The sequence below is a fragment of the Lolium rigidum genome, chromosome 4 (genome assembly GCF_022539505.1).
Source record: "Lolium rigidum isolate FL_2022 chromosome 4, APGP_CSIRO_Lrig_0.1, whole genome shotgun sequence".
Classification (NCBI taxonomy): domain Eukaryota; kingdom Viridiplantae; phylum Streptophyta; class Magnoliopsida; order Poales; family Poaceae; genus Lolium; species Lolium rigidum.
The window spans coordinates 181,820,466-181,832,707 of record NC_061511.1 but is presented as its reverse complement, the minus strand read 5'-3'; the positions used below and the strand labels follow the sequence as shown (position 1 = coordinate 181,832,707).

The window sequence follows — 12,242 nt, the reverse complement described above, 5'->3', positions numbered from 1 at the left end:
GATAAACCATAGGTATAGGGTCTATAATAGAAGTAATAAAGTGAATAAAAATAAAAAATAGGAGCAATCTGAATATCGCTAGTATATCACGACTGTATTATTAATAACTCTAATGAGTTATCTTGGAATTTAGAATAAAATAAAAAAAAAAACCTATATTATGCTAAAGGAAAGTAGATGTATATAGGAGCTTACACCCTAAAAAAAATACACTAGTTTCTAAAATTGCAATAAATTATGTTTTTTTCTTACGTCGGGAAATATTTGTTTTTCAAGATAAACAGTGCCCCTTGGGCACCTAATGTTTATGTCATAATAGATCTGAACACTCCTCAGATTGACTTCAATACATAATTGCTCCGGTGAATAACTAAAAAAATAGAAGGGACGTGGATAATAATGATAAAGAACTAATCATAATATCTATCTTTCAAGAATTCACTAAAAAGACAGTTGGCGTGTCTCTTTGTACACCTATCTATGGCTCCTCTCTAGAAGAAACACTAAAAAGACTATAATGAGCTTCACTAATTGCGACAACCACATAAATGAAGTAACAATTTACTATAACACTTACTCCATTGAGTTACTCCACTCCACTTCATCTCATTTTACTTTACTGCACTTTACTTGTCTTGCATTTTACTCATTGCATTTTAGTTTCAGCAGTTGTAGTTTCATAGTAAAAACCTCTTCACACAAACACACCATATATCCTAGCTTTGCATAGAGGGCCATATAAGTGGGTTATATGGCTTTAGAGAATAGATAGTTTACCTTCAGCTCCTCGTGGGTTCGACACTCAAATACTTATCGAATTGTACTGAGGTTATCCCCTGCACTTGGGGGTTATCAACACCATATTGGGTCGCGCCGGGCAGAAAGGCCCTTTGGGGCGCGTGACTGGGACCGGTTATATGTCCGGACACTCCAAAAATCTTTGGGGCGCTTTGAGAGGCGCGACTGGAGATGCTCTAAGCGCATGTGAGCGAGCGAGCCATGCGCGCGGGCGTGCGAGCTAGGAAGCGGCGGGCGAGAGGTCGAGCGATCGGGCGAGGCCAACGTACATCGCAACCAGATGAGCGGGGCAGCTAGTGGTGCCGCACAAGGAAGTCCGGTACCACCGGGATGGGCCGGCCAGGACCACCGGTCCGATACCGGTTCGGTATCGGTCGTGGGCGCGGGGGGGGGGGCACCGAAGGGTTTACTGGGAGCAAGCGGGAAGTGGGCGGTAGTGGCCCGGTAGCTCGGCGGTGGTGCCGGCCAGGGCCCAACGGTAGTACCGGCCTAGCTAGGGCGGTACTACCGGCCTGCACATGGCAGCCCAACTCCTTCCCTTTTCCTTTAAACAAAAAAAGGAGGTAAACTTGTAAATGCAATAGAATGAGTTTGGGAATTTCGAATGACACGAAACCAAGTTTGTCGGAAAGAGGACGACAAGATCTATGCTGTCCACAACTGGCGCGTGGTTGACGAGGGAGGAAATCCCTGAGAAGAAGCTTTTCGTTCCCCGGCAACGGCGCCAGAAAATAGCTTGATGTCTACGCCCCTCCTTTTCCGTAGACAGGTGTTGGGCCTCCAAGAGCGAGAGGTTTGTAGAACAGCGAGCAAGTTTCCCTTAAGTGGATCACCCAAGGTTTATCGAACTCGGGGAGGAAGAGGTCAAAGATATCCCTCTCATGCAACCCCGCAACCACAAAGCAAGAAGTCTCTTGTGTCCCCAACACACCTAATAGGTGCACTAGTTCGGCGAAGAGATAGTGAAATACAGGTGGTATGAATATATATGAGCAGTGGCAACGGCACCGGAAAAGTGCTTTGCCCAGGACAAGTAAACAAGCGAGTAGTAACGCAGACAGTAGTAACGCAAGTAAAACAATAAACAAGCAGCGATAGCGATATTTAGGAACAAGGCCTAGGGATCATACTTTCACTAGTGGACACTCTCAACATTGATCACATAACAGAATAAATAGATAGATGCTAGACTCTACACCCTCTTGTTGGATGATGAATACCACTAACTGTGTAGGATTACACGAACCCTCAATGCCGGAGTTAACAAGCTCCACAATATTCAATGTTCATGTTTAAATAACCTTAGAGTGCATAACAGATCAACATAACCAAACCAAGTACTAACATAGCATGCACACTCGTCACCTTCACACTACGAAAGGAGGAATAGATCACATCAATACTATCATAGCAATAGTTAACTTCATAATCTACAAGAGATCACAATCATAGCCTACGCCAAGTACTACACGATGCACACACTGTCACCATTACACCATGCGAGGAGGAATAAACTACTTTAATAACATCACTAGAGTAGCATACGGATAAATTGTGATACAAAACACATTGCAATCATAAAGGGATATAAATAAGCACTTCACTATGCCATTCATAACAGTGAATAAGTATTCCGTGAAATATAGCCTAAGAGACCCACACGGTGCACACACTCGTCACCTTTACACACGTGGGACAAGGAGTCTCCGGAGATCACATAAGTAAAATCCACTTGACTAGCATAATGACATCTAGATTACAAGCATCATCATATGAATCTCAATCATGTAAGGCAGCTCATGAGATTATTGTATTGAAGTGCATAGGAGAGAGATGAACCACATAGCTACCGGTACAGCCCCGAGCCTCGATGGAGAACTACTCCCTCCTCATGGGAGACGACGGCGTTGATGAAGATGGCGGTGGTGTCGATGGAGAAGCCTTCCGGGGCACTTCCCCGTCCGGCGGCGTGCCGGAACGGAGACTCCTGTCCCCCGGATCTTGGCTTCGCGATGGCGGCGGCTGCGGAAGGTTTTCCGTATCGTGGCTTTTTCGTATCGAGGTTTTAGGTCCGGGACCTTTATATAGGCGAAGAGGCGGCGTCGGAAGGTCGAAGGGGCGACGACACTATAGGGCGGCGCGGCCGGGGCCGGGCCGCGCCGGCCTATGGTCCGGGGGCCCGGTGCCCCCCCTCCGGTCCTTCTCGTGTGTTCGGATGCTTCCGGGCAAAATAGGAACCCGGGCGTTGATTTCGTCCAATTCCGAGAATATTTCGTTACTAGGATTTCGAAACCAAAAACAGCGAGAAAACGGAACTCGGCACTTCGGCATCTTGTTAATAGGTTAGTTCCAGAAAATGCACGAATATGACATAAAGTGTGCATAAAACATGTAGATATCATCAATAATGTGGCATGGAACATAAGAAATAATCGATACGTCGGAGACGTATCAGCATCCCCAAGCTTAGTTCTGCTCGTCCCGAGCAGGTAAAACGATAACAAAGATAATTTCTGAAGTGACATGCCATCATAACCTTGATCATACTATTTGTAAACATATGTAATTAATGCAGCGATCAAAACAATGGTAATGACATGAGTAAACAAATGAATCATAAAGCAAAGACTTTTCATGAATAGTACTTCAAGACAAGCATCAATAAGTCTTGCATAAGAGTTAACTCATAAAGCAATAATTCAAAGTAAAGGTATTGAAGCAACACAAAGGAAGATTAAGTTTCAGCGGTTGCTTTCAACTTATAACATGTATATCTCATGGATAGTTGCCAATGCAAAGTAACAAGTGCAATATGCAAGTATGTAGGAATCAATGCACAGTTCACACAAGTGTTTGCTTCTTGAGGTGGAGAGAAATAGGTGAACTGACTCAACATAAAAGGTAAAAGAATGGTCCTTCAAAGAGGAAAGCATCGATTGCTATATTTGTGCTAGAGCTTTTATTTTGAAAACATAAAGAGAGCATAAAAGTAAAATTTTGAGAGGTGTTTGTTGTTGTCAACGAATGGTAGTGGGCACTCTAACCCCCTTGCCAGACAAACCTTCAAAGAGCGGCTCCCATTTTATTTTTATTTTTGTGTGGCACTCCTTCCAACCTTTCTTTCACAAACCATGGCTAACCGAATCCTCGGGTGCCCGCCAACAATCTCATACCATGAAGGAGTGCCTTTTTATTTTAGTTTTATTATGATGACACTCCTCCCCACCTTTGCTTTCTCAAGCCATGGCTAACCGAATCCTTCGGGTGCCATCCAACAATCACATACCATGGAGGAGTGTCTATTTAGGTTAATTAATTTGGGATTGGGAATCCCATTGCCGACTCTTTTTGCAAAATTATTGGATAAGCGGATGAAGCCACTAGTCCATTGGTGAAAATTGCCCAACAAGATTGAAAGATAAACACCACATACTTTCTCATGAGCTATAAAACATTGACACAAATAAGAGGTAATAAATTTTGAATTATTTAAAGGTAGCACTCAAGAAATTTACTTTGGAATGGCGGAGAAATACCATGTAGTAGGTAGGTATGGTGGACACAAATGGCATAGTGGTTGGCTCAAGGATTTTGGATGCATGAGAAGTATTCCCTCTCGATACAAGGTTTAGGCTAGCAAGGTTATTTTGAAACAAACACAAGGATGAACGGTGCAGCAAAACTCACATAAAAGACATATTGTAAACATTATAAGACTCTACACCGTCTTCCTTGTTGTTCAAAACTCAATACTAGATATTATCTAGACTTTAGAGAGACCAAATATGCAAACCAAATTAGCAAGCTCTATGTGTTTCTTCATTAATGGGTGCAAAGTATATGATGCAAGAGCTTAAACATGAGCACAACAATTGCCAAGTATCACATTATCCAAGATATTATAGCAAATACTACATGTATCATTTTCCAATTCCAACCATATAACAATTTAACGAAGCAGTTTCAACCTTCGCCATGAACATTAAAAGCTAAGAACACATGTGTTCATATGAACCAGCGGAGCGTGTCTCTCTTCCACACAAGCATGTATTTATTCAGAGAATGAAAATAAAAAAACAAAAATAAAAGCACACAGACGCTCCAAGTAAAGTACATAAGATGTGACCGAATAAAAATATAGTTTCAAGGGAGGAACCTGATAAATTTGTCGATGAAGAAGGGGATGCCTTGGGCATCCCCAAGCTTAGATGCTTGAGTCTTCTTGAAATATGCAGGGATGAACCACGGGGGCATCCCCAAGCTTAGACTTTTCACTCTTCCTGATCATAGTATATCATCCTCCTCTCTTGACCCTTGAAAACTTCCTCCACACCAAACTCGAAACAAACTCATTAGAGGGTTAGTGCATAATCAAAAACTCACATGTTCAGAGGTGACACAATCATTCTTAACACTTCGTGACATTTCCCAAAGCTAATGGAAGGTAATGGAACAAAGAAATCCACCCAACAGAGCGAAAGAAGCAATGCGAAATAAAAGGCAGAATCCGTCAAAACGAACAGTCCGTAAAGACGAATTTTAAAATGGCACCAGACTTGCTCAGATGAAAATGCCCAAATTGAATGAAAGTTGCGTACATATCCGAGGATCAAGCACGTAAATTGGCAGATTTTTCTGAGTTACCTACGAGAGATGCAGGTCGAAATTCGTGACGAGCAAGAAATCTGTTTCTCACGCAGTAATCCAAATCTAGTATCAACCTTGCTATCAACGACTTTACTTGGCACAACAAAACACAAAACTAAGATAAGGAGAGGTTGCTACAGTAGTAAACAACTTCCAAGACACAAATATAAAACAAAGTACTGTAGCAAAATAACACATGGGTTATCTCCCAAGAAGTTCTTTCTTTATAGCCATTAAGATGGGCTCAAGTAGCTTTAATGATGCACTTGCAAGAAATAGTATTTGAAGCAAAAGAGAGCATCAAGAGGCAAATTCAAAACACATTTAAGTCTAACATGCTTCCTATGAAAAGGAATCTTGTACACAAATAAATTCATGAAGAGCAAAGTAACAAGATCAGGAAGATAAAACAAGTGTAGTTTCAAAAATTTCAGCACATAGAGAGGTGTTTTAGTAACATGAAAATTTCTAACACCATATTTTCCTCTCTCATAATAATATCCAGTAGCATCATGAGCAAACTCAACAATATAACTATCACATAAAGCATTCTTATCATGAGTCTCATGCATAAAATTATTACTCTCCACATAAGCATAATCAATTTTATTAGTTGTAGTGGGAGCAAACTCAACAAAGTAGCTATCATTATTATTCTCATCAAGTGTAGGAGGCATAGTATAATCACGACAAAATTTACTCTCCATACTAGGTGGTACTAAAAGACTACTATCATTATAATCATCATAAATAGGAGGCAAAGTATCATCAAAGTAAATTTCCTCCTCATTGCCCGGGGGACTAAAAAGATCATGCTCATCAAAACCAGCTTCCCCAAGCTTAGAATTTTCCATAGCATTAGCAACAATAGTGTTCAAAGCATTCATACTAATAACATTCCCATTAGCATGCATAAGTTCCATGGGTTTTTTAATTTTCTCTTCAAACACATCATGTCCTAATTCAAGATAAAGTTCATAAAGATCTCTCATATTTTTGTTGTTTTCCATTATGCCTTACTAGTGTAAACAAGAAACAAAAAGATGCAATTGCAGGATCTAAAGGAAATAGCTTCGAGTACTTACAACGGCGCCGGAAAATAGCTTAGTAGCCGGGATCCGGAGTGTGAGTACCTTTTACCTTTCCTCCCCGGCAACGGCGCCAGAAAATAGCTTGTTGTCCACAACTGGCGCGTGGTTGACGAGGGAGGAAATCCCTGTGTAGAAGCTTTTCGTTCCCCGGCAACGGCGCCAGAAAATAGCTTGATGTCTACGGCCCCTCCTTTTCCTCGTAGACGGTGTTGGGCCTCCAAGAGCGAGAGGTTTGTAGAACAGCGAGCAAGTTTCCCTTAAGTGGATCACCCAAGGTTTATCGAACTCGGGGAGGAAGAGGTCAAAGATATCCCTCTCATGCAACCCCGCAACCACAAAGCAAGAAGTCTCTTGTGTCCCCAACACACCTAATAGGTGCACTAGTTCGGCGAAGAGATAGTGAAATACATGTGGTATGAATATATATGAGCAGTGGCAACGGCACCAGAAAAGTGCTTTGCCCGGGACAGTAAACAAGCAGTAGTAACGCAGCAGTAGTAACGCAATGAAAACGAGTAAACAAGCAGCGATAGCGATATTTAGGAACAAGGCCTAGGGATCATACTTTCACTAGTGGACACTCTCAACATTGATCACATAACAGAATAAATAGATAGATGCTAGACTGTACACCCTCTTGTTGGATGATGAACACCACTAACTGTGTAGGATTACACGAACCCTCAATGCCGGAGTTAACAAGCTCCACAATATTCAATGTTCATGTTTAAATAACCTTAGAGTGCATAACAGATCAACATAACCAAACCAAGTACAAACATAGCATGCACACTCGTCACCTTCACACTACGAAAGGAGGAATAGATCACATCAATACTATCATAGCAATAGTTAACTTCATAATCTACAAGAGATCACAATCATAGCCTACGCCAAGTACTACACGATGCACACACTCGTCACCATTACACCGTGCGGAGGAATAAACTACTTTAATAACATCACTAGAGTAGCACACGGATAAATTATGATACAAAACACATTGCAATCATAAAGGGATATAAGTAAGCACTTCACTATGCCATTCATAACAGTGAATAAGTATTCCGTGAAATATAGCCTAAGAGACCCACACGGTGCACACACTCGTCACCTTTACACACGTGGGACAAGGAGTCTCCGGAGATCACATAAGTAAAATCCACTTGACTAGCATAATGACATCTAGATTACAAGCATCATCATATGAATCTCAATCATGTAAGGCAGCTCATGAGATTATTGTATTGAAGTGCATAGGAGAGAGATGAACCACATAGCTACCGGTACAGCCCCGAGCCTCGATGGAGAACTACTCCCTCCTCATGGGAGACAAGCAGCGTTGATGAAGATGGCGGTGGTGTCGATGGAGAAGCCTTCCGGGGGCACTTCCCCGTCCCGGCGGCGTGCCGGAACAGAGACTCCTGTCCCCCAGATCTTGGCTTCGCGATGGCGGCGGCTCTGGAAGGTTTTCCGTATCGTGGCTTTTTCGTATCGAGGTTTTAGGTATGGGACCTTTATATAGGCGAAGAGGCGGCGTCAGAAGGTCGAAGGGGCGACGACACTATAGGGCGGCGCGGCCAGGGCCTGGGCCGCGCCGGCCTATGGTCTGGGGGCCCAGTGCCTCCCCTCTGGTCCTTCTCGTGTGTTCTGGATGCTTCCGGGCAAAATAGGAACCTGGGCGTTGATTTCGTCCAATTCCGAGAATATTTCGTTACTAGGATTTCTGAAACCAAAAACAGCAGAAAACGAGAACCGGCACTTCGGCATCTTGTTAATAGGTTAGTTCCAGAAAATGCACGAATATGACATAAAGTGTGCATAAAACATGTAGATATCATCAATAATGTGGCATGGAACATAAGAAATTATCGATACGTCGGAGACGTATCAATCTACCCCCACAAAAACAAGTAGGGGAGATTTTTCTATGATTTTGAAAGTGAAACCTCTAAACACGGGGAACCGAGAAAAAACCCAAAATCAAAACGCAACAAGTGATATAGGAGATATCCGTTTTTGTTGAATTAGAGATTGACATGGAAATAACAAAAACCTCTAAAACACCACATGGATAAGATCCAACTGACAACCAAGAATTATGATGCAAGGATGCAATGGTTTGACCGCAGTCCGAACGGTATGATCGAGTTACTCACTCGAGAGCCCCTTTGATAGTATGACACCTAGCCTACAAACCGGTCTCCCAACTAAACCATGATACCGGTAAGAAAGAAATCCTATCAAGAGCAAATGCTAACCTTGCGCATTCCACTTGAGCTGGATGATGACGATCTTGACCGCGACAAGATGGAACACCGTTCTTGATTGTGCTCGCAATATGAAGTCTTGCGGGTTGCTCCCCATACTCCAATATGGGAGAGATACTTCTTCGGCCCATCTTCACATATACATGATCACCATATGGATGGCAAGCTCCAACTTATGATCTCCTCGGGATGGCTCATCTTGAACTTGCGCACCATTTCTTCTTTCTTCATCTTATTGGTATCTTGAAGATACATATGAGAGATCACCCAATCTTCTTCTTCAAGACATACTTATCACTTGATCTTCGTCAATTTCTTCTATTTGGAACCTTGAAGCCAACATATGATTCAAGCATTGCCTATGGAGAACTCATACACATAAAACTTAATGCAAACATTAGTCCATAGGGATTGTCATCGATTACCAAAATCACACATGGGGGCTCCATGCACTTTCAACTTTCCCATAATGCATCAGCACAGTCGCCCCCCATACGGGCCAGGAAACGTCTTCGTCGAACGCTGTATTGGGGAGCGAGTGGAGATGCTCTAAGGGCATCTGCAGCGGCCCGACGCAAACCGAACAATAGGGGCCGTCTGCGTCCGCGCGGTAAAAAAGGGGGTATGCCACCATGACGCATTCGCGACTCAAATTTGGGCCGCAAATACGTCCGCGCGGACACTGCGCGTGACAACTTCCCTCCGCCTCGGGCCCACCTGACAGTGACCGCGTCCACTTCGTTTTATGCGTGCATGCACCGAGCGTCCGTGTTCTTCAAAGTCAGGCCCACATGGCGGTGGGCACGAGGCCTGAACCACTTTCTCTTTTGCGATGCCCTTCACCGTCGGTTAGAGTTCTGCACCGCCATTATGCACGCGACTGGATACCCCGCATCGGAAATTGGACGACCGCTAAGAGGCGGTCATCCTTTTTAAGCGTGGATTATCGGCAACGCTCTTTGCCATCAACAAGATTTTTTTTGATAATCTAACACTTTAGAATGTTTTTGTTCTAATCCCTGGATCGATTGATAATTTTTCTCCACTAATTCTACGAGATCTTCAAATTTAGCCTAATGTTGGTACATTTTGATGTCTTTTTTTACTCCCAAGTTGCCAGCGGGTGATTTATTATGGTGTCAGAATATTCTATTAAAATATAGTATGTACTTTTTATACTTTCTCCATCCATAAAATAATATGGAAGATTTATCTAAATTCGAATGTATCTATACTAAAGACTGTTTAGATACATTTAAATTTAGATAAACTTTCGACATATTTTTATAGACAGAGGAAATTGATTGTCAAACTTACATGTTAATGTCTTGTAATAAAAGCACGTGATTTTTTTTTGTCGAAACATACTCCCATTTAAGTTTTTATAGGCAAGGAGTAATCATTTTGATAAACTTTCGACATATTTTTGTAGGCAAGGAGTAATCATTTTGCTGATAAGAAGTTGCCCATTTAAGTTTCTGCTTGTCCCGAGACAAAAGTATTGCGCTGATTTCAACTTACATGTAAAATGTCTACGAAATTTACACATTTAGCAATGGCAACAGACTTGACAAATGCTGCTCCCAGCCCTTGAACCCTAAACAGCGTCATAGGGTCTTCTCCTCGTCCCAGTTCGACTCCCGTCGCCCCATTCCGCTTGCTGTCCCACTGCGAGTTTCCCCAATGCTGTCCGCGGCCCGCCGCCGCCTCTTCCCTCTCCCTGTCCGCTACATCGCTGCGGCCTTCTCCACCGCCACCGCTTCCGCCGCTGCCGACCCCACGGTACTCTACCTGGAATCGACCTGCGCCCTCTCCCCCGCCGCCGCCGCCCGCGCCGCGGACTCCATCCGCCTCGTCTCCCCGGATTCCACCGCGCAGGCCGATGCCGTCCTCGATCTTCTCCGCCGGTACGGCTTCTCCGACGCCGACATCTCCGCCACCGTCCGCAAGTTCCCCATCATGCTCGTCTCCAACCCCACCAAGACAATCCAGCCCAAGCTCGACTTTTTCGCCTCCGTCGGCATCAGCGCGCCGCTCCTCCCCAAGCTCGTCTCCCTCAGCCCCGTCGTCCTCCACCGCAGTATCCAGGACCACCTGGCCCCGCTCTTTGAGTCTCTCCGCGAAATCCTCGGCTCCAATGCCCGCGTCGTGACCGCGCTCCGCCAGATGCCGTTCGTTGTCCGCTGCTGCCCCAAGAATACTCTCAACCTCGTGCTTTCCGCGCTACGGGACGTCCACGGAGTGCCCCCGGGGGACGTTTCCAGGCTCATCGCCCTCCAGCCAGGCGTCATCTTGCAACGCCCCGACCGCTTGGCAGAGATCGTCCAGGCCGTCAAGAACTTTGGCATGGAACCCGGTGACCCCAACTTCGTCCACATGTTTGTCATCCTTTCCAAGATGAAGACCCCCACACTGGAGACCAAGATTGCAGTCTACCAGAGCCTCGGTTTCGACAAGGACATTGTTACATTAATGATGCGGCGGTACCCGCCCGCCATGGCGATTTCAGGGGAGAAGATAAAGGAAAGCATCGGATACTTGGTCGGGAAGGCGGGGTTGAGCCTGGAAGATATCGCGAGGTATCCCAAGATACTAGTGCGGAGCCTCGAGAGCCATTCCAGGAGGTGTGCGGTGCTCGCCCTGCTGAGGAAGGAAGGGAAGCCACAGGGGAATCATCAGGTTCCTGTGGTGCTCGGGGCCACCATGGTACGCTTCTTGAAGGTGTATGTGCAACCGCATGAGATCGAGATCCCTGATGTCGTCAGGGCCTTCAACGGCGACATCCCTTTCGAGGGCTTCGGTGTGTTGCAGCAGCCACAGCAACTGGGGAAGACGAGCCTGTGATGTCATCGGCCAACATTAGTCTTGGTAGTTTGGCCTACGTAGTTTTCTGAAGATTGTGTTGCTTGGCTAATGTTTGTTCTTGGTAGGATTTTCTTGGGAAGATTGTGTTGCTCACGCAACGAGACTGCCAAGAAGTATGGTTATGCAAGGTCAGATTTTGAGCTACTGCATTGATTGTTATAAATTACTGCCAATCAAGAATTTTATGAATCTATTTCTTGTTATGGTAGTGTAAAACCATATCGAAGTGAACTGGAAGCCAACTTGTCACATATAGAACAATGATCATAGGAAATTCAAACTCTCACTATCAGAATGTGCAACATGGATTGAAGAAACAGAGATTTTAATGCAGTTAGGCTATAGTGTCCTACTCTCTTTTTTTGCCATGTTTTGCAGACTCGTGTAATTTTCTTTCTGAGTTTGATCTCCAGTAGCCAATCTGGAACAGGTGGACGAAATCAAAGTAATCCCACCTTCTCAGACTAGCAAGGGCAACCCATTTGAAAAAAAGCGAGAAATCTGTGTATCTCTCTATTCTACTGTATGCTGGAGCTGGTATCTAACAAATGCATTACCGAGTATATTAAAA

At 44.2% G+C, this 12,242-nt stretch overlaps 1 protein-coding gene across 1 annotated transcript; it reads left to right on the top strand.

The window, feature by feature from the left end:
• The first annotated feature begins 10,489 nt into the window (after positions 1–10,489).
• Positions 10,490–11,864, top strand: LOC124649006. The gene has a single exon (XM_047188690.1). The coding sequence runs from the start codon at positions 10,490–10,492 to the stop codon at positions 11,648–11,650; it is 1,161 nt and encodes a 386-aa protein (XP_047044646.1). The 3' UTR covers positions 11,651–11,864.
• The last annotated feature ends 378 nt before the right edge of the window (positions 11,865–12,242 follow it).